The sequence below is a fragment of the Peromyscus californicus genome, unplaced genomic scaffold (genome assembly GCF_007827085.1).
Source record: "Peromyscus californicus insignis strain IS unplaced genomic scaffold, ASM782708v3 Scaffold_3__1_contigs__length_106647218, whole genome shotgun sequence".
Taxonomy (NCBI): domain Eukaryota; kingdom Metazoa; phylum Chordata; class Mammalia; order Rodentia; family Cricetidae; genus Peromyscus; species Peromyscus californicus.
Genome location: NW_026294551.1, coordinates 51,592,601 through 51,619,077, shown reverse-complemented (window position 1 = coordinate 51,619,077; position 26,477 = coordinate 51,592,601). Strand labels below are relative to the sequence as shown.

General features: G+C 46.0%; 1 protein-coding gene across 1 annotated transcript in view; it reads right to left on the bottom strand.

Annotated features, from left to right (window-relative positions):
• Nucleotides 1–26,477, bottom strand: part of LOC128122573 (NACHT, LRR and PYD domains-containing protein 1a-like) — a 53,383-nt gene that overhangs the window by 15,967 nt on the left and 10,939 nt on the right. The window contains exons 3-4 of the mRNA XM_052758215.1: nucleotides 3,632–3,802; nucleotides 2,121–2,291 (exon numbers count right to left, since the gene is read on the bottom strand). Coding sequence (XP_052614175.1) covers nucleotides 2,121–2,291; nucleotides 3,632–3,802 — 342 coding nt within the window. The remainder of the gene's footprint in view (nucleotides 1–2,120; nucleotides 2,292–3,631; nucleotides 3,803–26,477) is intronic.

Here is a 26,477-nt window from a genome sequence, read left to right as displayed (position 1 = left end):
GGCCAGCATTGGAAAGGCTCATCAGCGTGTGGAGAGAGTCATGGGTGAAAGCTGGATGGGCCAGTTTCCACCATCCGTGGGGTCAAAAGCAGACTCCTCCTGGCCATGTCCTGCTCTGACTGTTCCTTTAGATTTCAGAGCAGAAGTGGTGGTCCTGGTGGGAAAGTCACAGGGCAGAGGCTTCTTAGACTCTCTCTGTCAAATGGAAGAACCAGAGGGCACTGGACACAGGGGTCTAGAGCCTTCTGTGGTTCTCTGAGCACATAGCAGGAGGGCTCTGGCCAGGAACTGCAGGGAGTGTTCCTCTAGGCTCTTGCTGGGGAGGTAGAAGGGAGAGGAAGCTGGATGCATGGAAGTAGAGAAGGACATACAGGAGGGAGGCTTTCCTAGTTTGCATGTAAATCTAGGGCTTGGAGATGACTCCAGTTCAGCCACACAGTGTCGATTGAAGCTCTTCTAAGTCTCTATGTCTGCCCTTTGGCCTCCTTTTGTTTCAGGGTCTTCCTCCACTCTGCTTTTGTCGGGACTACTGTCCCCAGATTGGCCTCAGAGAAGTCTCCATGGACCCTTCAATACAGTCTCCCCTCCCACAGCATTACACACTCACAATACTATTGACTCCGCAGCATCCAGCAGAGCTTGTCAATAGAGTCAGGGGCTGATGGGTGATCTATGCCTGTCTTTTCCCACCCAGCTTCAGGAGGACAGAGCCATGTGTGTTTGTGATTCTATACCCAGGGCCGGGACCAGTGCTTGGCACACAGGTGCCTAATACAAAGGAATGAATGAGTGAATGAGTGAAGAGCTACCACGGAGTGAAATGAAGTCGTTTGAACATGCAGCCTCATTTTAAACCTTTCTTTTAATTTATTCTTTGTGTCTTTCACATCATGCATCTCAATCCCATTCATTTCCCTGTCCCTTTGTATCTGCCCTCTGCCCTTGCAACCTCCCCCGACAAAATAAAAAAAAATATAAAAAGTTTAGGAGGAAAAAATAAAGGAAAAATCAGTCTCATCATGGGAGCTGTAGTGTGACAGTTACTTGCAGGTGTTCATTGCAAAGAGTCATTGGTCTGGATCAAGGCCTCTGGTTTCTGCTGCACTATCAATGCTGGGCCCTCACTGGGACTCCTCTTGGATATCTTGTTGTTGCCCTGGGTCATGGAGATCCTGCAGCTTTGGTTCTGCAAGAACGGTCCCTTCAGGTGCTCCAGCAGATCATAGATGGGGTGGATGTTGGAGTAGGCCAACTCATAACCCTGATTCTGGGCCTGGGTAGTTGCAGGGTTGGTCAGCCTGCCAGCTCTCCCCAGTCCTCACCACCAGGGTGAGCTCTCCAGCATTGCCCTGACTAGTTAGCTCCTTGTAGCAATGAGCAAGGGGTGGGGCCAGTTCTCCTGCTTACGTGCCCTCAGGGTCAGCTCTCCCACACCTGCATCATCAGGGGCAGCTCTACTGTGTTGCCCAGGTGAGGTGCAGGGGCCACTCTCCCGAGTACTGCAGCTGACGAGGGACAGGGATAGTTCTCTCACCCTTATGACCTCTCTCCCTCATCTACACCACCATATGGCAGATGAGGGGGTAGGCCAGATCTCCCATGGTCACGTTCTTGGGACTGGTTCACCTGCACCCCAGTCAATAGGGTCAGCTCTACTGTGCTGCCCAGGCAAGGTGCAGGCCTGCTTTCTGAGTGCTGCAGCTGGTAAGGGGAGGGTCAGCTCTCTTGTCTGCTGCAGGTGGTGAAGGACAAGGGGTAACAGGACGGGGGTGGGGCGCATCTCTGTCCCGCCCATGCCACCAACATGAAGCCTCATTAATAAATATGATTCCACAGTGGCCACCTGCCCACCTGGTATTATGTTTGTTTTTATATATGTATATTATATGTCATTACAATCCAAAAGGTGGGTATGACATTCCCGTTTAATAGATGAGGGAATTGAGTTCAGAGAAGACAGGGACTTGCCGAAGTCACAGGTGTAAGTGGCACAAGCTGGTCAGGAGCCAGACTGACTGTGCATTATCTGTCCCCTTTCTTTTACACATCGGATCCTCTGGTATTCCACCTACTGCCTTCCCAGGCCTCCCTGTAGAAGGGACTCCCAGAGTCTTTCTTACCGCAGGATTCTGAGTTTGCAGGCAGGATTCCTGAGGCCCTCACACAGCAGCCTCACACCACGATCGCCCAGGTCATTCAGCTGCAGGTCTAGCTCAGTCAAGCTGCCGCTGGTGCAGAGGACAGAGGCCAGGTCCCAGCAGCAGCTGTATGTGATGCCACAGCTGACCAGCCTGCATGAGAGATACACTCTGTCATTTCCTGAGAGTTCACTCCTCTAGATAGCGTGGATTGGGTCTCCCTTTCTGGTACCTGCCAGGTCCTCATTAAAGGGAAATTGGGGTTTCACTGGATTGTAGTAACTTTTCAAGGTTTTAATTTTCCTCTTGCACCTAAGTTGCCCCTGAGGATGCAGACCACCTCTACTTCTCACTCCTGGTAGGATTCACACCAATTCTCCTTTCTACCACATCAACTTTATATGTACAACTTACCCAATGCCCAATTTGTATACCCAAGATTAACTGTTAGCTACATTGGCCCAGCCAAATAACCAGAGACAATGGATATAAGATGTCTAGGTAGTTCCAATATTATGGTCATTGATAGACCAGATAATAAACCAGTGAGCTTCTAGTACAAGAACAGAAGGTGAAAAGGAACAAGGCAGGTTTGTTTGGACCCAAGAGCCTGTCTTAGGCTTCTCAGTATATATTGGGATCTAGAGTATGTGTTACTCAGGCTACGACCATGTCTGCAGCTGACATCTGTGATGCATCTTTGCCTATCCATGTCTCATCAGGGTGGAAAATTCAATATGTCCCATAACTGAGCTGCAGGACCAATGGCGTATAGAGGTTTACTGTTCTGCTGCTGGGTCAGGGAGGGCCAAGCTCCTCGAAATCCACAGCATCCCACTAGTGTGTCTCAAGAACTATGCAAAAGTGAAATATTCTGTGAAGACATAGAATAGGGCATGACTCACTCGTCATGTGAAATCTTTTTTTTTTTTCGAGACAGGGTTTCTCTGTGTAGCTTTGGTGCCTGTCCTGGATCTCACTCTGTAGACCAGGCTGGCCTCGAACTCACAGAGATCCGCCTGGCTCTGCCTCCCGAGTGCTGGGATTAAAGGTGTGCTCCACCACCACCCGGCTGTGAAATCTTAATAAAGATGGAGTCCATAGAAACAGAGTAGAAGGCTGGTTACAAGGGTAGAGAGCAGGAGGGAATGGGAGATGCCATTCCCTGGGCCTGGAGCTTTCTTCCTTCCTGCTTCGTTTAGCCTCTTCCTCTGTGTTCTTCAGCTCTGCTGTAGCCGCTTCCTCAGGAAGTTTGCTCCACTGCAGACCTCATGGGCCTCTTGTTAGCAATAGCTAGTGGATGTCAGTCTTTCATGATCCCCAAGAACAGGACCCCATTGGTTTATCATAACGAGTCTGGTATCTGTCATGGGTGTGGTCAAAAGGGTTCAGTGAATGTTTGATGAATACCTAGCCTCACCCTAGACTCAGATTTTGCCTTTATTCTCCTGCCATCCATCCCTGCTTCAGAGGAGAACCCAGGCCAGACTCACCACAATATCTTTAGTTGGCAGCCATGATGTCTCAGGGTCCTACAAAGACTCTGTACTTCAGAGTTACTCAGTGGATTTCCACTTAGGTCCAGCTCCTCCAGGCTTTCTGTGAACTCAAGAGTGGAGAAGAGAACCTGCCAACTGGCATTAGTGATTGGGGTCCACCTGGACCTGAGGGAAAGAAAGAGAAAGGAGAGCTGTGAATTGCATACGCAATCTGAAGTGGACAGCCCCACACTGCAGAGTGGAGTTCTATCCTCCTGACTCCGAGGCCTCTGTGGAGGTTTGAATAAGAACGTCTCCCAAAGGCTCATAGATTTGAATGCTTGGTCACAGGGAATGGTTCTGTTAGGACATTCAGCCTTGTTGGACTAAGTGTGGCCTTGTTGGAGGAAGTGTGTCACTGTGGTGGGTGGGCTTTGGGATTTTAAATGCTCAAGCCAGGTTCAGTGTCTCTCTTTTCCTGCTGTTCTCAGATCTGAATGTGGAACTCACAGCTGCCTTTCCAGTGCCATGTCTGTCTGTGTGTTACCATGATTCCTGCCATGATGATAATGGACTAAACCTCTGAGTGTAAGCAAGCCCCAATTAAATGTGCTTTCTTTTATAAGAGTTGCTGTGGTCATGGCGTCTCTTCACAGCAATAGAACACTGACTAGACAGTTTTACTACGCCATCCCCAGGGCAGATTTGCCTCTACACCTATTCTTCTTCCCTAACATCTTGGTCCTTTATCTGTGTAGTTCCTCATCTATGGTCTTTAGCATGCTGTATGCTCATTTTGTTTTCTGTTTCCATTTCAGTCTAGGTGTTCCTCGAGGCCATGGACAGATAGGTGGCATCTTTTCTTTATAGTATCAGTGCCTAGTATAGGACCTGGCACAGAGGAGGACGTTGGTAGTTTGGACAGTCTTATTTCCTTTGATATGTACATACCTGTCTCCTTTTATAGAATTCTAGAGTCACAGTGGCCATAAAGGTAAACTGGAGATGGGAAGTGGAGCGTTCAGGAGAGGTGGTTGAGGGAGACTCTGTGATGGGATGTTGAATATGATCATAAACACTATGACCATGTTGGTTTACATGGACCCCACTCCCTTCCAAGAATAGAAGACCACAGATACGTTCCATGGAGAGAACCAAGGGAATGTCTTGGGAGAGAATGTCTGCAGGCTGAGTGGGAGAGAATTCTGGAATTGCTGAAATGGACTTTGCCCTGTATAACTCCTGCCTAATTAATTTCTCCATTTTTACACACCCCTTTATCAACCTTACTGGCTTCCAGGTTTCAGCTACTCAAGGTTTATCCCAAACTTCAGACAGCTATTTCTGTTCTTTAGTTCAATACCTCAGTTAACTCTTTGACCTAGTGTGTCTCAATTTGTTTCCAATCTTAATCCATTCCACCACCTCCACAGTGTATAGAGCCATGCAGAGGTGACTAGCCAGCTGCCTGCACACCAGGCTGTGCCTCACTCAGTCTTCTTAGCTGCAAAAGCCTGGGCCACAGGGGTTTCCACTACTCAGAAGACTCATGAGGATGACAAGATACTTGCTTACTCTTCGTTCTGCAGCAGTCTGCCTGCCAGAGGCCCTCCTCCCAGCCATATCCATTCCCTGGGGACTCCACTTCTTGGTGCTGATCCTCAATCACCTTAGCTCTTTCTCACAGACCTTCCAAGCCTTCCCTTCTAGCTTAACTCCACTTCTTTGTGTCAGTACTGACCCACAGAAACACTTTCAACAGGGATCCCAGTGGCCATTCTGGGCTGGGACATAGGTAGACAGTTTTTATTATTCTTCCTGTCCTCCTTACCAGTCTTTCCAGGCTTACTCTTAGTCCTGCTGAAGCATGTCTGCAGGGTCCCCTCCTCCCACCCCACCTCTATTCCCTGGGGACTCCACATCTTGGTGCAGACTAAGGGTTACCCTAGCTCTTTCCCAATGCCTCTCTCAGTCTTTGCTCCTAGTTGATCTCCATTCCTTTGTATCATCCACTGAATTGCAGAAACACTCTCTACCAGGGAACCCGAAGTGACCATACTGGCCTGGGATTGTGAGTAGGCAACAGCAATCAAAGAATGTAACACACCTCCAACAAAGACAAGACCAGATATCTATGCCTAGAAACATCTCAAATATAACTTCAGATGTATAGAATCCAGCCAAAAAACATAAATATGAACAGTCAAGAGAATATGCTTCCTCCAGAAGCCAGCAACCCTTTTGAAATAGACCCTGAGAAATGTAATTTAGCTGAAGCACAAGGCAAGGCCTTCAAAATGGCAATTATGAATATGTTCAAAGACCTTAACAAAAATTTGAATAAACGCCTTAATGAAGACTGTGAAAACACAAACAGTTGAGTGAAACAATAAGAAAACAAGACATGAAAACAGAACTTAGGAAAGTAATAGAATCACTAAAGAAAACCCAAACTGAAATAAAAGTGGAAATGAAAAAAACTCAGGATGTCAAACAAAAACCTCAGAGGAAAGCCTTTCCAACAGATGACAGGACATGGAAGAGAGAATTTCAGGCCTTGAAGACAAGGTAGAAGAAATGGATAGGTCAGTCAAAGAAAATGTTAAATCTAAAAACTACAGGCACAAAACTTACAGGAAATCCAACTCATGATGAAAAGACCAAACCTATGACTAATAAGTATAGAAGGAACCCAGATAAAAGGCAAAGGAATTTTTTACAAAACAAAATCAAATAAGAAATTTCCCCCATCTAGAGAGGGAGGTGCCTATCAAGGTACAAAAAGCAATATGGAACATTAAATAGATAAGACCAGAAAAGAAATTCCTATAACACACAATGATCAAAATGCTAAATATACAGAATGAAGAAAGAATATTAAAAGTTGCAAGGGAAAAAGACCAAGTCACATAAGATGGCAGATTCATCAGAATAACACCTGACTTTTTTTTTTTTTTTTAAAGATTTATTTATTATGTATACAGTGTTCTGCCTGCAGGCCAGAAGAGGGTGCCAGATCCCATTACAGATGGCTGTGAGCCACCATGTGGTTGCTGGGAATTGAACTCAGGTCCTCTGGAAGAACAGCCAGGCTCTTAACCACTGAGCCATCTCTCCAGCCCAACACCTGGCTTCTAACAGAGACTTTGGAAGCCAGAAGGTCCTGGATGGATGTTCTACAAACTCTGAGAGACACAGATGCCGACCCAGACTACACTTTCCAGAAAAACTGTCAATCACAAACATTGGAGAAAGAAAAACATCCCACAATAAAATGAAATTTAACTAATTTCTATCTACAAATCCAGCTCTACAGAAGGCACCAGAAGGAAAAGTTCAGCCCAAAGGTGTTGACTACAAGAATACAAGAAAATAAGCCGGGTGGTGGTGGTACACGCCTTTAATCCCAGCACACGGGAGGCAGAGGCAGGCAGATCTCTGTGAGTTCGAGGCCAGCCTGGGCTACCAAGTGAGTTCCAGGAAAGGCGCAAAGCTACACAAAGAAACCCTGTCTTGAAAAACCAAAAAAAAAAAAAAAATTAGAAAATAATCTCAGAACAGTAAATCATCAAAATCCAAATCACAAAAATAAAATAGCAGGAAATCAACAAATACTGCTCATTAATAACACTCAATATTAATGGTCTCATATCCCCAATAAAAAGACACAGACTAACAGATTAGATTAGAAAACAATCTGCCTTTTTGCTGCTTCCAAGAAACACAACTCATCATGTGGATAGGCATTACCTTGCCCCAAGCTGGAATTATCTGTGAAGAAGAATCTCAGTTGAGAAAAGGCCTCCATCATTTGGTTGTAGGCAAGTCTGTAGGGCATTTTTTTTATTAGTGATTGATGTGGTAGAACCCAGTTCACTGTTGGCAGTGTTCTCCCTGGGCTGGTGTTCCTGGGATGTATAAGATAGTGAGATGAGCAAGTCATGCAGAGCAGTGCAGTAAACCTTGTCCCCCCACAGCCTCTGCTTCAGTTCCTGCCTACAGGTTCCTGACATGAGTTCCCTTCATGATGGACTGTGTTGTAGAAGGGTAAGCTTAAGTAAATCCTTTCTTCCCCAAGGTGCCTTTTGTCTTGGTGTTTCATCACAGCAAAATAAATCCTTACTAAGACAATAATCATATAAAAATGAGAGTCATTTCATTGAGCCATCTTCGTGTGTGTGTGTGTGTGTGTGTGTATGTGTGTATCATATGCTGATTGCATTTATTCTCTCTAACCCATTTCCTCCCCTCCCCTCCCCATCTCCTTCCTGTTCTACAATAGTTACTCTACTACTTTTAAATCCATTTTTTATTTTTAAGGTGGGTTTCCTCCCACTGTTGCTCAGATTGGTCTCGAATGCCTAAACTCCAGTAATTTTCCAGCTTTGGCTTCCTGAGTAATGGAATTACAAGCCCATGCCAGCAAGTCCAGCTGGAATGTGGGTTTTGTCATGAGAAGAAGCTTGAAAATGTGGAAATAGAAGACTGAAAACCAAACCAAACCCAAAACATTTATTCCTCTGAGAATCTTTCCCTTTCTGGTCCACTTGTGTCATCATTCTCTTCTAAGGTACCTTGTATGTGGCTGATCATTGCAGATGCCATGCCAGATGGTAATTAGAGTAGAAGACTGTCTTTTCTTCCAAGTTGTGAGGTGATTATGGTAGCAATTCTATTTTCTGTTTTGTGATTGGTAGGGCTCATCATAAAATCAGTGCTTAATGAATATTTATGGAATGACTCAAGGGGAGTCTGATATTGAGTAACCACTGATACTGAGTACTGATACTGAGTAATCACTGCTGCACAAAGGCATGGGACCTGGGAAGGGACATCCACCATGTCCCATGGATAGGGACTATTTTAGGTTGAGTACTAAGGGTCACAGTGGTATCAGTGACTCAAGTAAGTCACTTTTTTTGTGGGATGTCTTTCTGTATGCTGTGAATATGTGTTGTTCTCCTTGGTAGATAAATAAAGCTGTTTGGCCAATAGCAAGGCAGAATAAGGTTAGGTGGTACATTCAAACTGAAGACAGAGATGAAGAAGGGTAGAGTCAGAGCAGACACCAGTCCATTGGCCAAGGAGCAACATACCAGTAGACTGGTAACACCATGACCACATGGAAATACATAGATTAATAGAAATGGGTTCATTTAAGATGAAAGAACTAGTGAGCAATAAGCCTGAGCCATAGACCAAACAGTTTGTAATTGATATAAACCTCTTTGTGTTTATTTGGGACCAAGATGCTGTGGGACACAGGAAAACTTCTGGCTACATTTGGCACCCAACATGGGGCATGAACCCAGGACCCTGAGATTAAGAGTTTCATGCTCTACCAACTGAACTAACTGGTACCATCTTGGTAGCCACATTTTTTTTCCCACATAGGCTCATATAAGAAAAAAGAGGACTTCTAGACCCACAAAATGTGAGTCAACTGAAGCTTCTTGGTAGCTGCATTTTTTTCAAATAGGCTCTGTTGCTGGCAGCTAACACATGTGCTGCTCCTTTAAGAGACGGCTTCCTGGTTCACACTGGCATCACTGATGGCTCTTGTAAGAGGTCCTGCTACAGAACACCTCAATGGGGTTTATGGGCAATGTGTTGCAAGCTGCTTGGTGGTGGCATGAATCTGCTGCTTCCCAGAGTTGGGGCAGTGAGCATGACTCCCAGAGCTGGCAGTGAATGTACCTCTGCCATGTTGAAAAGCCAAATGGGGCAGAGCCAGCAGTCAAAGCCACACAGATGAACAGTTTAAAAACTCTCCTGGTCAGAAAAGGATTAAAGATACACAATAAAGACAGATTCAGATGGAAAAAAAAAACCCTCTAAATGGGTCACAGTCTGTTTTAAAAAAGGTACATAGGTTTGAGAGAGAGAGAAGAGAAAAGATATAGATAGTCATGAAAATAAAATTAATTCTTTAAAAAAATAAAATTAAGTCTTAAAAAATAAAATAATTTATAAAAGAAATAAGCATGTAAAGATGAAAAATACACGGTGTCTGGATTATGTATATTATTGTGTTTTCTTTGAAGTTTTTGACTGTTAATGTGCTAACTACAGAGAGATATCTGATTATGGGGGCTACTAAGTTAAGCCAATATATATTTTAAAGGTATTTTGATTTCAAAATTAGGGTCTAAGGATATGTTGCTTTAGAAAAGAGGTTCTGCTGGGTGGTGGTGGCACACTCCTTTAATCCCAGCACTTGGGAGGCAGAGGCAGGTGGATCTCTCTGAGTTTGAGGCCAACCTGGTCTGCAGAGCAAGATCCAGGACAGCCAAGGCTACACAGAGAAACCCTGTCTCGAAAAACAAAAACAAAAACCAAAAAAACAAAAAACAAACAAAACAAAAAAACAAAAAAAAAAAAAAAGAAAAAGAAAAGAGGTTCTGCTTTTGTTTCCACAGAAGATGAGAGCCTTTAGATTGCTTCCAGGATAATATGGTTTGATCAACCAAGACTCCCTGAAAGGTCTCTGATGACAGTCATGGCCCAGATGATCCAACATCCAGAATAGCTTCAAGGCAACAGCTGAGATGATACAACTTCACAGACTACTATAACCAAGATTTAACCATCATTCTAAAATTCCTGTAAGATTGCCAGTACCCCCAATCAGCAGGAAGTAGTATAAAAAGCTATGACCAAATTCCCAAAATACTGTTTATAAATATTTGTTTTTATTTAAAGGTGGTTGATTATAAATGGTTAATGGTCATAGTCAATCACTTTCTAAAGAAAAAGGGGGATATGATATAGAAATGATGAAAAAAAGGTAGATTATTGAATGTACTTAAATCCAAAAAACAACTGTTAATCTCAAAATACTTTACATTGGTATGTATTTTGGGTTATTAATACAAATTTAAAGTCAATTTTGCTGTGTGTATATTTTTACTCTTGTTTAAGGTATTTTATTTATGCAGCTCATTTAAAAATGTAATATATAGTTAAAATGCAAATTAATAGTCATCTGTAATAGTCAAACATAGTTATGTTAATTAGGTTTTCTAAATATGCAGAGATATATTTCAGATAGGTAATCTTCAAACACTTCAAAGACCTACAGAATATGGCATTTAAAATGTTTTAAGAACTTAGACTTTTCTGGACAGTGAGACATGTCTGCTCCTGGCAGCACCAATTACTTCAAAGAGGATGATGGGCATCAAAGAAACTCATTACAGAGTTTTGCTTACAATGTGAAAAAGGCTAGCCATTTGGGCAAGAAACTCCTCTTGCCTGGACTGCTTGATAAACTGGACATGCAGGACCCATAGGAAGATGACCACTGAACTTCACCAAAACAAGGTGAGATGGTCCTTTAGGTTTCTGCTTCACAGAAGAAACTGCCAGACATTCTGCAGGACACAGAGAAAAGCAACTAATGAATTTTGCCAAAATAGGTGAAATGATCCTTTAAATTTCCTGCTTAACTGAAAAGTCTGCCAGCAACTTTAGGCCTGTAGGCTAAAGATGGATGTCCCAATGGTGCATAGTAACTTTGGGTGACTGTCCAGGCAACCAGATGTCTCTGTCATTTTTAGAATTTTGGAAGTTGCATACAGTGCACTTCTTATTTACTCAGATAATATTCTTCTGGAGTCTTTGATGGAGTTGAAGACTAGATAGTTATAATTATAGTTTTCCTTGGTTATGATAAAAGGTAAATTAGATATGAAACTTTAGACTCACAAAAATAGTATAGATGATAGAGTATTTTCTTTAATTTTGTCAATTACAAATAGACTAGATACCGTAACTGTAATTCTTGCTTGATAACTGTTTTGCTACATGTAATTTTACTATGTTAAAGTTAAAATCTTCCTTTCCTTTTCCCCCCCAATGCAACAGAAACGATTTTATTTGTTAAAATGAGCATAAACTTTAAAAAAAAAATCACTTTCCATATTCCGGTCCTGAAGCTGATGTTGTTTCAGTTGCCTTGTTGGGAAATAATTGTCTTTCTGGGGCTCCCCATTGTTCTAATGTCCCTTACATCAAACAGTTAGAAAATGTGTATCCTCTGAATCCACACAGAGCCAGGAGAGATTGTTTTTTTTCCGGGGTACAAATGGCTTCTGCTTCATGCACTCCTCTGCTGTTTATGTTGCCCAGCTTGCACCCAGATCCCCATCTCTTCTTCCTTTTCACTCCAATTTCAATAGCATTCTTAAATTATGTATTTGTTGAATATTCATAACTTATAAACTACATAATATTATTATATTCTCATTCTTGATATGGATTTTACACACATCTGTTCATTTGCATGTGTGGGAGATGTGAGTGTGTGTGTACACAATGGTGGAGAACAGAGGACAACTTGCTGGGGTCACTTCTCTCCTCCATGTGGCAACTAGGGATCTGATTCAGTTTGTCAGGCCTGGTGGCAAAGGTTTTCACCCATTGCACCACCTCACCAACTCAAACCAAACGTTTTATAATGAAAATCATTAATAACCCCTATTATATAGGAAGTGAACTTGAATTACATATGGGTTGGATTAAAACCTTCCTTTTCAATTAGACAGAAAAGGGGAAGTGCTGTGGGATGTCTTTCTGTATGCTGTGAATATGTGTTGCTCTCATTGGTTGATAAATAAAGTTGTTTGGCTAATAGCAAGGCAGAATAAGGTTAGGTGGTACATTCATACTGAAGACAGAGATGAAGAAGGGTCGAGTCAGAGCAGACACCAGCCCACAGCCCAAGGAGCAACATGCCAACAGACTGGTAACACCACGGCCACGTGGCAATACATAGATTAATAGAAACGGGTTTATTTAAGATGAAAGAGCTAACTAGCAATACGCCTGAGTTGTAGACCAAACACTTTGTAATTGATATAAGCCTCTTTGTGTTTATTTGGGACCAAGATGCTGTGGGACACAGGAAAACTTCTGGCTATAAGCCTTGTAGAGAAAAATAAAAACTCTAACACACACACACACACACACACACACACACACACACACACACACACAGACACTCAGAGGTGATGAGGTGATGGGGGAAGACCTCAGGGCCAGGGTCATTGTCATGGGGGAGGAGCATAGCGTCTGCGGAAGCTGAATGAGCAGTTTCTCATAGACAAAGCATGATAGGTGAGGGGTGTAGAAGCTGTGGGCCCTCAGATGCTTGTGGAGGGTCTAGGCAATGTGTAGGCTAGCATACCAATGGGTCTGTGCAACAGAGAAGATGGGTCCTCACAGAGTAAGAGGGAAAGACAGCAGTTCAAGGCCCATCCTATGCTCAGGCACAGAGGATCATAGGTGAATAGAGACAGGTGGTCGGATTAGGCAGCTAGGTGTCACTGGAGACCTGTATTCTACAGACTCTGGAACCAGCTGAAAGTGTTCCTGGTACTCAGAACATGTAGGCTCATGGGATCCACAGGGATGCTGGTGGGAGGGGCATGTCTAGATACTCACAGAACCAGCCTGGGGGCCCTCAGTGCTTGTTCTTGTTGTCTGTCTGTATTCAGCTGAAGTGTCTTCACATGGCAGCAGAACTTGAAGCAGAAAGTGGCCACCATGAGCTCCACGTCTGTCTGGATCACCAGATGCTTCACATTTGTCTGGAACCCTGGATGCGCCGTACCTGTCTGGACCTGAACCCTTGTTCCTTGAAAATTATGCATTGCCCATGTCAGGAGCTCCTTGTCCTGAATCTCATACAGACAGTGGAGCAATCCAAGAGAATATGAGTGTTGGTGATCGGCCTCTGCCAGGACCCTCTTCAGCAGCTCCCGCCTCCTCTCCAGAGGCAGCCAGCAGGTAAAGATCTTCAAGGCAGCCATCTCTTCCATTGCCTGGTCACTCAAAAGGCCAAATAGGAAGCGCATGGTGGGTGCCTCAAACAGGTCAAGTTTTCTATACACTTCTAACAGCTTTTTTACAGTTTTAAAGTTTTTACGATTGTCCTTTTCCTTTTCATAACTCAAGATACAGGACATTGCTGCAAAGAATTCCTGGAGACACAGGTGGGGAAAGCTGTACCTGTTAGAATTAGGCTGCTTTATGAAAGTGGCAATGACATCCTCAGATAACCCTTGCTTTGAGAGATCTCTCTCACTGAACAGAGTGCTTCTTCTCCAGATCCCCTCAGCAGCCAATAAGCAGAGTCCTCTGAGCTGGGTTCCCAGGGCACCGTCTGGGAGAGTCTGGGAAAGATATTTCAGGCAGAGAGCTGTGGTAGTCCGTGAGGTCAGTGAGAGGTCTCCCTCCTGCTCCATCTGCTGCTTCAGGCAAGTACAGACCAGCCAGCATACCCAGGGCACCAGACACAGTGTTGAGAGCACTAGGTTTGATTCAACCAAGCTAAAAGCTGTAATTGCTTTTGTTTCCTCTGCAAAGTATGTATAGAAATATTCCTTCCGTCCAGATTCAGAGAAGCCCAGGACTTTCACTGAACGTGGCTGCCCCAAGGAAGGAATGAACTTCTGTAGATCTGTGGTCCGAGCTGTGAGCAGCAAGGAAGCCCCAGGCAGGATGGTTTCCCCCAGCAAGCTGCCCAGCAGTGTGCGCACAGGCTGTGGCTGGCTCCAGTGTAGACAGAACTCAGTATTCTGCTCCTCCAAGACCCATGCTGGCTCATCTATGCCATCCAGGATGAAGAGCAGCTTCTCAGGGTGAGACAGGATCTGCCTGATGGGAGCTGCAGGCACAGTCTGGCCTTTTGCTATGAACTTAGCCAGACTCAGTTTCTTGCATTGGGCCAGCTCTCTGCAGCTGAAGTAGAAGACATGCTGGAAGTGATCCCTGTAGAGCTGGCCTTCCTCCCATGCTCTCCTCACCTGCCTGGCCAGTGTTGACTTCCCAATCCCAGCAGCCCCCTCTAATACGACTAATTGAGGCTTCTTCTGGGTATCTGGGCTTGGGAGAAATAAGTCTTGGATCTCAATCAGATGCCCTCTGTCTTTAACATCCCAATCCCTCTCTCTCACCATGGACCTCTGGCCTCTGGGGCAAGATTTTTGTAAAAGTAGCAGTTGTATGTATTTTTGGAGGAAGTCTTCAGTTTCCCAGGACTGTGTATGGCAAGGGTGCTTTCTTTTCTGGTTCTTTCTTGTTCTTATTGCAGTTTCTAAGTAAGTGAGGGAAAGATGGGACATAAAGTTACAGCGAGTTGTTTGTTCATTCGCCCAGTCATTCAGCCAACCACTAAATGAATTTAGGCTTTTTAAAAAGTGGGGTAGGGGCATTATTATGTAGCCTGGCTGTCTTGGAACCAACTGTGTAGGACAGGCTGGCCTTGAACTCCCAGAGGCTGGTCTTCCTCTGGCTCTCACGTGATGGGATTAAATGTGTGTGTCCCCACGCCTAGCAAGATTTGGGCATTTTAGTAGGTTTCACAATTCAAAGTGTGATGGTTGAGCCTGTGTTTTAAGTTTAAATGACTGTGCTTAAGAAATATATAAAACAAAAATGCCTCTAACTGTAAGTGTAAGGGGTCTTGTTTGGTGCTTTCATACATCATCGGCGGGTGACTTCGTTCCAGCCTAAAAGCCAGACATGCACCCCCATGCCCTCTCTCTGCACTGTCTCTCTGTGCGCCCTCTTGGTCTCTGTCTCTGTCTCTCTCTGCATCTCTCTGGCTCTCTCTCTGTCCTATCCCCTCTTCTCTCTAATAAAGCCCATTCTAACTCTGGTAACCATGGCTCGTGACTCTTCCGCCACAGCAAAACCACCGCCATAGTATCCAGGGCCAGTCACCAGTGCCACTGCGGTAGCCAATCTAGCGCCTACCAGTGCTGCCATATACCCTTTCGTTGACTTTTTCACCTACCACGGCCACTGCGGTAACCAGTGCTAGCCAAACCATCGCCATATACCCTTTCAATAGTGCCGTGACTTGGATAGGAAATTCTGTACACTTTGGCGTCTGGGGAGTGTTATCAGAAACCTATACTGAGGACCTGCCCAGCTGCAACCACAAGCCTGCACATCCCCTGCCCTTGAGTCTTTGCTGGACGCCAACACCACTCCCACCACTACTGCCATATTTCTCCACTACACATGAGTCCTGCGCTGTTCTCATGGCTGCAGCCTGACTATATTCTTTGTGATGGACACCCTGGGGGTTGTCCTCGGGCTGTGCTGGCAACAACACATTTTCTCTTCTAACGAGGGGGTCAATGATGTCTTGGTCCACCGGGTGGTCTACCTGAGGCATACGCTCCAGCCCTTAACTCTCCCTTGATGAGGGAGAGTTAACCTGTGCTGATTTATAGATCTTTCTCCTCTCCTCAGGGACTCCTGGGATTGGAGTCTGATCTTGGTTTGTTATTTTAATTTTTTATTTTTCTCTTGGCTGCAGCCATGGGACAAAGGGGCAGATACCACTTAAATTGGCAGATACCAGTAAATCTGGCCACATAACAGCTTCGCAGGAACTTCTGCCAGCAAACAGGCAAATAAAAGAGTTACTTTATCCCCAAACTTTCTGCTAAAGCTCTGAAACCTTCCTCCCCATTTCTGATGTTTTCTTTTTCTCTGCCATGTGCAACCTTTTCTGTCTGACTTCTGCTGGCAGTGGGTGGGCTCAAATGGGTGGGCTTAAGTGGGCGGGCTCAAGTGGGCGGGCTTGGGCCCCGCTTCTGCTGACTCTCACCCTAACTCACCTTAACTCCACCCACTCATTCTCAAACTGCCGTGAGAGGCACAGATGGTCTAAAAGCGGCTAAGATCCATGCAAATAAGTTTACAGTAGTCAAGATGGCTCTTAAGCCAGACATCAGCTTATAGCCTCAGACAAGTCTTCCAAAAGGACCTGTTTATAGTCTGCCTTCTGGCAGATCTTCCAAAAAGCTGTCCTTAAGCCAACAATCATCAGGGAAAAAAATCAGGACATGGAGTAAAAATCCGTCTCTTGTTCCCCAGACCTCCCTGACTAAAACTTAAGCATCTGGAGAGCAAGGCTCCTGACCCTACAGGCAAAAGGGTCATCTGTGGCATTTAAGGTGTGCCAGGGAAGAGATCAAAAGCCCAAAAACAAAATTGCCAAGTGTTGGCACTCGCTGACTCCCGAAAGCTGTTGGGTCCCTGTTTTAAGTGAGGAAAAGGCTACAGGCTAGCGAGTGCACTGCCAGGCCATCAGTAGCCTTGTTGAAAGTGCCACCTAGAAAGACAACCGGTCAGCTGACTGCCCCCAGGCGCCAAGACACATGGGAACATCAAACTAAGACCTCCAGCAGACCTAGGCTTGGCTACAGGCTTGCAGGGAACCCAGAATGCAGCAGGGAAGTGATCCATTTCTTTCCTTCTGGACACCAGAGCCACTGACTTGGTCCTGGAAATTTTGGGATGTCACCTCTCCTCGTTTCCCTATTGTTGGGGTACGGAGGACAGCCTTACCCACCTCATCAGATTTAATTGCACTTTCAGAGTTACTTAATGGGAAAAGATTTACAGCTAAGATAGGAGCTTTCGTTTCATTGCTCCCTTCCATGTGCCTCACACCAGACTTACCTGCCTGTGTTTCTCACGTGCACACAGACAGGGCCCTGATCTTTGCCTTGACCCTAATTCCAAAAAAATAAGTTCTCATGCACCACAAGCTTTTCTCTTCCCAGTTCCCTGTTCTAACTCACTGTTCAGCTAATGGTACAGGACCACCACAGAACCAGAGTCCAGAGATCATCAAGTAAGAAACTGTAACAGCTAAAAGGTATTTACACCCCCAAACCCAAAAGCATCTGGGCACTACAAAAACAGACTTTAATCTGGACTCCACAAAAACAGATTTTAATATAACCATCTATTACTGTTAAATGCTTTTAACAATTGATCACCTGTCTCCTGGATGCCAAACTAGTAAAGGAAACAGATGCCTTAAATAATCTGTTTCTGATAAAGCCTAACACGTTCCAATCTCTCTGTCTCTCTCATTAACACTAACCAATATAAGCAGAGTACTAAACATCACATATGGTCACTAATCTTCTCATGGCTGCTTCTTAACATGTTTCAAAACGTTTCCCAAGCTCCAGAAACCAGCTTAAATCCATCTGGACAGGCTGAATCGATCTCAGATAAGTGCCAACTCGCCTGGTCTGGGAACACTCCAAAAAAAAAAAAAAATGATTCTTTTCTCTCTAAGCTTTTTCTGTGTCACCAGCATCTTGTCAGACAAAAGGTTCCCAGCCACAGCCAAGAGGGATGCATGTCTCCAGATCAACAGATGGCAGCCAGCCAGCCCATCATCCCACAATGCCTGTCTACCTCGGAAGACCCCCCTTCCCTATCCCCCCCACAAGAGCCAACCGATGTCCACCAGTCAGCTGGAAGCAGTTTTTGAGAGAAACGACGCCCCTATTCTTTCCTGTTTACTTGCTTTTTTTTTTATAATAAGCAAAAGTCTGGAATGTAAGGGGTCTCGTCTGGCACCTTCATACATCAGCAGCCGGCGACTTCGTCTCAGTGTCCCAGCCTAAAAGCTGGACGTGCACCTCCACGCCCTCTCTCTGCACGCTCTCTTGGTCTCTGTCTCTGTCTCTGTCTCTCTCTGTCCTATCCCCTCTTCTCTCTCTTTTTTTGTCTTTTTTTTTTTCAGAGCTGAGGACCGAACCCAGGGCCTTGCGCTTGCTAGGCAAGTGCTCTACCACTGAGCTAAATCCCTCCCCCTCTCCCCCCTTCTCTCTAATAAAGCCCATTCTAACTCTGGTAACCATGGCTTGTGACTCTCCCACCACAGCAAACCGCCACTGCGGTATCCAGCGCCAGTCACCAGCACCACTGCAATAGCCGATCTAGAGCCGACCAGCGCCGCCTTATACCCTTTCATTGACTCTTCCACTGCCAGCCAAACCACAGCCACTGCGGTAACCAGTGCTAGCCAAACCATCGCCATATACCCTTTCAGTAAGGCACCCTTGAATGTTGGGGGTTGTTTTTCCTATAAGATAACAAGCCATGTGTTTTTGCTTCTGTAAACTAGTTTAGTTGCCTCAACTGCACAGGATGTGCTTGATCACACATAGGTGGGTGGAATGTAGGCAGGAAGTACATCAGGATGCATGCTTGTCCCTGATGGATGAAGGTGGGAAATATGTAGCCTTATGGGTGTTGCCTTTATAAGTTTCTAACTAACATATTTCACTGCCATTCTTTGGGAGTCCCAGGGATAAAGTTGGCAAGAATTCATTATCCTGGCCAATATTTGATAAAGCTTGCTTCAAATTTGGCTCAAGAATTGTGGTAGTGGTCTTATTCTCTCCTGGTGGCTTTAACAAAAGGACAGAAATGAGAGATAGTGGTATACCAAACTTGTTCCACACCACACAGGAAGTGGTAACACCTGAGGGCGGTGGAGTGTGACTTGTAGCCACCATTGCCAGAGCTGGATGTGTGATGGGGTAAGAATGGGCCCTGAAGGGAGAGAGAAAGAGTGGGAGAGGGCTGGACTTTTACAAGCAATAGCAGAGTGGAGGAATCACTATCCCAGGCAGGACTGTTCTAGATTTCTGCCCGGAATCTGATTCTGAGTGCTTGTGAACTTGGACCAGTGAGCTTCTCTCTCTAGCGTCTGGACTGGGACACAGGTGGCTGCTTTGCTGATGAGGTGAGAAGAGGAAGAGGCAAGGGTGTGGACTGTGCTGAGAAGGGGAAGGGTGGGGCTAAGTGAGGCATTGAAAGAAGGAAGAAGCAAGGGCTTGGATTGAAGTTAATGAGACTAAAATAAGAGAAGACAAGAGAAGAAATTTGCTGAGGCTGAAGCCCGAGCCTGATCTCTTCTCAGAGTTCACCTGGAGAAAAGAGACCTTCGTGGAGGCTCTGACCTCACACATCTTCTCAACACCAACATCATGAGCTGAGCTCAGTCTGGGGGCCAGTTGGGCTAGACTCACTGCCTGACCCACATGGGTTCCAATTTCCCCATCTGCCAAGTGCAATTTCAGCACTGCAGAGCCCAGAAAGAGCATTTCTCCCTTGTTCCTCTCAATACCCCATTCTGGCTGCTCCAAGCTTCTTTTACAGCACCCCCCCCCCCCCCATAGCGAGAGATGTTCTGCTGTCTCACAGCCCCATGCAGGACTTACCTCTCATTCTGCACCCAGACTTGGTAGGTTTCTTTTTAAAAGTTTTCTTCTTGGGCATCTGGTCACACGAATCTTCACAGTCTGAGCTAACCTCTATAGAAGCAAGCTGGCTGGAGGACTCCATGTTAGATGTGCTTGGAGAACTGAGTAATGAGGGATGATGGGCTGTGGGAATGAGATAGTGGTTGGGTGTCTGTTAGGAAGAGGCAGGAGCTCAGGAGAGACACTGAAGTTCTTCATGCTAAGCTCCACACCATCTTTCACAGACTTGCTGTGGGATGTTCTGTATGGCAAATGTGTTGCTCTGATTGGTCAATAAATAAAACACTGATTGGCCAGTGGCTAGGCAGGAAGTATAGGTGGGACTAACAGAGAGGAGAAAAGAAAGAACAGGAAGGCAGAAGGAGCCTGCCAGCCACGACCAGGACAAGCAGCATGTGAAGATGCCAGTAAGCCACGAGCCACGTGGCAAGGTATAGATTTATAGAAATGGATTAATTTAAGCTGTAAGAACAGTTAGCAAGAAGTCTGCCACAGCCATACAGTTTGTAAGCAATATAAGTCTCTGTGTTTACTTGGTTGGGTCTGAGCGGCTGTGGGACTGGCAGGTGAGAGAGATTTGTCCTGACTGTGGGCCAGGCAGGAAAACTCTAGCTAAACAGACTCAGTGTGGAATGATGCTCTCACAGCCCCATGCAGGGCTTTTAGCCCAGCTTACCTCTCATTCTACACCCAGACTTGGTAGGTTTCTTTTTAAAAGTTTTCTTCTTGGGCATCTGGTCACATGAATCTTCAGGGTCTGAGCGAACCTCTATAGAAGCAAGCTGGCTGGAGGACTCCATGTTAGATGTGCTTGGAGAACTGAGTAATGAGGGATGATGGGCTGTGGGAATGAGATAGTGGTTGGGTGTCTGTCAGGAAGAGGCAGGAGCTCAGGAGAGACACTGAAGTTCATCATGCTAAGCCTCCACACCCTCTTTCACAGACTCAGTGTGGAATGATGCTCTCACAGCCCCATGCAGGGCTCTTAGCCCAGCTTACCTCTCATTCTGCACCCAGACTTGGTAGGTTTCTTTTTAAAAGTTTTCTTCTTGGGCATCTGGTTACATGAATCTTCAGAGTCTGAGCTAATCTCTATAGAAGCAAGCTGGCTGGAAGACTCCATGTTAGATGTGCTTAGAGAATTGAGTAATGAGTGATGATTGGCTGTGGGAATGAGATAGTGGTTGGGTGTCTGTCAGGAAGAGGCAGGAGCTCAGGAGAGACACTGAAGTTCTTCATGCTAAGCCTCCACACCCTCTTTCACAGACTCAGTGTGGAATGATGCTCTCACAGCCCCATGCAGGGCTTTTAGCCCAGCTTACCTCTCATTCTACACCCAGACTTGGTAGGTTTCTTTTTAAAAGTTTTCTTCTTGGGCATCTGGTCACATGAATCTTCAGGGTCTGAGCTAATCTCTATAGAAGCAAGCTGGCTGGAAGAATCCATGTTAGATGTGCTTGGAGAATTGAGTAATGAGGGATGATGGGCTGTGGGAATGAGATAGTGGTTGGGTGTCTGTCAGGAAGAGGCAGGAGCTCAGGAGAGACACTGAAGTTCATCATGCTAAGCCTCCACACCCTCTTTCACAGACTCAGTGTGGAATGATGCTCTCATAGCCCCATGCAGGGCTTTTAGCCCAGCTTACCTCTCATTCTGCACCCAGACTTGGTAGGTTTCTTTTTAAAAGTTTTCTTCTTGGGCATCTGGTCACATGAATCTTCAGGGTCTGAGCTTATCTCTATAGAAGCAAGCTGGCTGGAGGACTCCATGTTAGATGTGCTTGGAGAACTGAGTAATGAGGGATGATGGGCTGTGGGAATGAGATAGTGGTTGGGTGTCTGTCAGGAAGAGGCAGGAGCCCAGCAGAGACACTGAAGTTCATCATGCTAAGCCTCCACACCCTCTTTCACAGACTCAGTGTGGAATGATGCTCTTACAGGTGTGGCAGGGATATGGTTCTAATCTGGGGCCATGAAGTTCATCCACTTTCCCTGGTTCTTCCTTCTCTGATCTTTAACTCCTTCATTTGTGGCTATGAGCTTCCACCTTCCAGGGTTGCAAACAATAATTAAGCAATAACAGCAATCAAAGATACTTGTACTTACTGATCATTTATTGTTTGTTAAACTCTGATGTGGATCATCATTTAGCTCACAGATCCCAAGAAGGCAGGTATTTACTCTGTTTTCCACATAGATAAACAGAGGCAGAAGGCAGTGAGATGACTTACCCAGGGTGGTAATATCATGACTGGAGCCTGTCTTTGTCTAGCTCCCAGGTCACTAGCAACTCACTATGGTACACAAGTGCTTCTTTTGGGAGCTGACTTGACCCCTGTGTTCACCCCTCTCAGTGCCCTTCTGAATGTCAGCTTCTCCCTGCTGCAGTTTCAGAGTGCTCCTTCCCAGGGCCTGGTAGGACTACATGTAAGTAAATTTGTTGCAACTCTGTGGGTTTGGTCCCAGGTTTTGGCACCAAAATGTGGGTTTTGCAACTCTGGGGAAAGGTATCCTGACTACTTGGGGAGTCAGGCAACACCTTGAGCTGCTTAGGACAGCTCTGACAGCTGGAGCTGCAAAGAGACAGCTCAACCCTGGAAGGGAAGTTTTTTTTTTGACTGCTTGGGAGAGTCAGGCCTGGAACTGCTTCAGCAAGGAAGGGTATCCTGACTGTTTGGGAAAGTCAGGCCTGGAGCTGCCAGGAGCTCTGCAGGGAAGGATATCCTGACTTCGGGGAAAGCCAGGCTATACCTGGTGTGGTGGGGGATGGTCTCCCCACCACAGGATATAGCAATCCTGCTCCTCTCCTGGAGAGCCACTACAGCTGAGCTTTGCTCAGCCCCCACTTAAGGGGGCTTTCTAGCAGAGCTCTGCTTCTCTGGCTTAAGATGTTGCTTCTTTTGCTTCACTCTGCAAAAGGGGAAAACCCTGCATAAATGTAGCAATCTTCTCTGGCTCCAGAGAAAAGTGTTACTTTTTCAGCTCTCTCTTGCTCTGTCCACTGAAAGATGTCTCAGCAAGGATCTTCTGTTCAGCTTCTCCTTGCTTTGTCCACTGGGGGACATCTCAGTAAGGATCTTCTCTACGCCAGTGAATAAAGATCTTCACACTCAAAACTCTTTTGAGAAAGAGATTTATTTGGGAAGGAGGAGTCCAGGAGAGTAGCTGCCTCTACCACGGTGGAGAGAACAGTTCCTTTTTTTTTTTTTTTTTTTTAAATTGACCAGGCAGGGCAGTTTATATAGGATGTCTTGGGGGCAGATTCAACCAGGGGTTGACTTGGGGCCCAGGGTTCTACTGTCTAGCTCTGTGATTGGTTGGTTTCACAAGTCAGTTAGTTGGCCAGGGGCAGAGATGGCTCTGATCTGAGCCAAACTGTGTTTCTTTCACTGGCCTTACTTAGCTTTTTGACACTAATTCAAAGACCAGGGCACATTTCTTCCACTGACTCTGATGCTGGGGACCAAGAGTGTTTCTTTGGCACTACTTTCAGAGTCAGGGCATGCTTCCTTGGTTCTGGGTTTGGGGATAAAGTGTTCATTTCTCTGGTTCAGGTCCCAAACCCAGGCTGTGTTTCTTTCCCTGGTCCTGGGCCCCAGGGCCAGGGTTCTACTGTCCTGCTCTGTGATTGGTTGGTTTCACAAGTCAGTTGGCCAGGAGCAGAGATGGCTCTGATCTGAGCCAAACTGTGTTTCTTTCACTGGCCTTATCTGAGCCATCTTTCCCTAGTTCTGGGCTCCAGGGTCAGGGTGGGTTTCTTTAGCCAACCTCTTTTCCCTACACTACCCAGGGTCCCGAGAATGCATCTGAGCAGAAGGGGATGTGGAGCTCATGGGTCCAGTAAGAGATTCCAGCAAGACTTCTAGTTCTAGCCAAGGATGGAGTCTGTGACCTCTTTTGACAGGTTAGCTTGCCCCAATTAAGGCTTGGCAGGAGGGCTAGTGATGGCGATAGGGTCACAGTGAGGGGAGGGTTGGGGTCTTGTGTGTACTCACTCAGCACCAAGTCCTTCTCTTGCCGGGCCTTGCTGCAGAGCTGCTTCATGCCCATCTCTTCCCAGGTCTGGAAGGCCAGGTACCAGGCCTGACGTTTCCCAAACCAAGTAACCAGGGTTGAGGCCACATCCATGACACAGGTTGACGGAGCCACTCGGGTTAGCACCCGACTCTGGAACTCCTTCAGCTCTTCCTTATTCAGTTGCTCCAAGTAGTAGGCCAAGCGATCTTCTGTTCTGTCAGACATGTCTGCCCTGGGAATGGGGACGATGGGCATACGGACACAGGGGATAGTGGTCTCCCAGTGCCTTGCCCTTTACCACCTCCAAGGCAAGGCTCTCACTGGGATCATGTTTCTGGGCCTTGTGAACTCTACTCAGCAGTCAGATTCCAGATTTAAAACTAAACTATCTGTGTTTAGATGGTGTTGGTAAGTAGGAAGAGTTATAGGAAGAAGACAGGAGGATACACTGGAAGATCTGATCATGTGAGGATGCAGGGAAGGGCCCAGGTCTAGTCATTAAAGTAACAGGCAGCAGGGAGGAGGAGGGTGGGGCCTGGGAGGAAGGAGGAGTGGGAAGATGTAGGGATAGAAATCAAAGGAGGATGAGAGAATCAGAGGGACGAAGGATGGGTGATGGGATATTGGCAGGTGGAGGAATGGGAGGAGATGGACCTGGGCATGGACAGCTTGGAACATTAGCATATGGGAGAATGAAGGTAGGAAAGGATGGGGGAGGGTGGAAGAAAGGGTTTAGAAGGTTAGAGGATAGCAGGAAGAGAGGATATGAGGACAGAGAGATGGAGGAATGGGATATGTATGACACTCATTGTTTTGTGGTCCCTACCTTCTTCCTTCCTGGAACATTCATGAGATCAGTTTTTAGCTACTGCCTTGACAGAAGGTGAGGTGGTGAGATGCAGCCCAGAGTGGCACTCTGAGGCCACGGTTGAGTCCAGGCTAGCCCCTTTGAAGGTCTCTTTAGAAACCTCCTGGCCCAGGACATCACACAGGGGTATTAATCCAGAGCCAGCTTCCTAGCAGGAAGAACAAATCACCCAGAGAGAAAATGAAAGAGCAGTGTGGACAGGAGAGGGGAGAGTCATCCTGGTAGGTCATCCAGGGAGGCTATGGTAAGTGCAGGCACGTGCAGCATATGGGAGCACCCAGCAGCCTACTACCCATTTGAGCAGGCCTTCAGAGTCCACACAGGGTGGGGCCTTGACCCTGTCTCTCAGGATGGAACCCCAGGTCTACCACAGCACCCACTTAGCAGAGTCTTGCCAGGGAACATCCTTCCTCACCTCTCATGGTTTGGGGCATTTTCTGAGTCCCACTACTCACCCTGCTCTTCTGTGGGGCCCACTGATGTGTGTGTCTCAGGCCAAGGCAGCTGTGTGGTTCACAGAGCCCTCAGCTAGTAAACACATCCTTTGAAAGTGAAAGAGATCTTGGCTCCTCACACAAAGCCAGGCATCAGGAGCCTGCGCAGATGATCTCTGTCTTTTGGCAGATTCTCAGATCTTTGGGCTGAAAATGAGATTGCTCAACTTCCTCTTGTGAAATATCACTACAAATTTTTAGAGTTTTGATTAGCCCTGGGTTGGATCTATCCAGGCTTGCTGAGGCCCCGACTCCCTGAGGTTAGGATTGACTTACTTGAGCCTCAGTTTTGTCCATTTACTATGTGGGATGTTATAGGTTTGCGAAGCAGTTCTGATTCAGCAAAAATCTTTGATCACTCTAGATCCTTGCTCTCTCTCTCTCTCTCTCTTGTAGCCTGAAGTTTTTCTGGCCACACCTGGCCCTGCAGTCCTGCAGCCGCTTATAAAATAATCACTCAAAGGCTTATATTAATTACAAACTGTATGGCCAATGGCTTAAGTTTCTTGCTAGCTAGCTCTATCATCTTAAATTAACCCATGTCTATTAATCTATGTTTTGCCACAAGTTCTGTGGCTTTACCGGTCTGCTGGCATGTTGTTCCGTGGGTGACAGGCTGGCATCTCGCTAGACTCCGCCTTTCTCTTTCCTGTCTCTCTCCTTGGATTTCCCGCCTGCCTCTAAGCTGCCTTGCCATAAGACCAAAGCAGCTTATTTATTGACCAATGGGAACATTATTCACAGCATACAGAAAGACATCTCACAGTGCCCTCTCTCTCTCTCTCTCTCTCTCTCTCTCTCTCTCTCTCTCTCTTCTTCCTCCCCTCCACTGCTTCACCTGTTGGCTATTCATTTTAGTAAATGGCTCTTTAGGCCTCAAACACTGGGTCTCTCACTTCTGAAATTTTTGTTTTTATTCTATGTGTATGTGTGTAAGTCTGTGAGTATGCTATGTGTGTGGGTGCATTTGAGGGGTGGAAGAGGGCATAGGATTTCCCTGGAGCTGGAGCTATAGGTAACAGTTAGCCACCTGATGTGGGTGCTATGCTATGATGTGAACTCAGGTCCTCTGGAAGTGCAGCAAGTGCTCTTAACTTCTGAATGATCTCTCCAGACCCACTGGGTCTTTTTTGTGTCACAAACTTTTCCCAAATCTTCCTTTTCCACTGATGCCATCCTTTTTTTAGGTGGTGTGTGTGTGTGTGTGTGTGTGTGTGTGTGTGTGTGTGTGTGTATGCTTGTATGTGTCTGGGCTCATTTGTTTTGTAGGGCCACAGTCCTTGAGTGCTCTCCAGTCCATTTACTGAGGAAGAATTTTGCACTAAACTGAGAGTTTATGCATTTGACTAGTCTAGCTAGCCAGCCAGGTGGGAGTACTCCTGTTTCCTC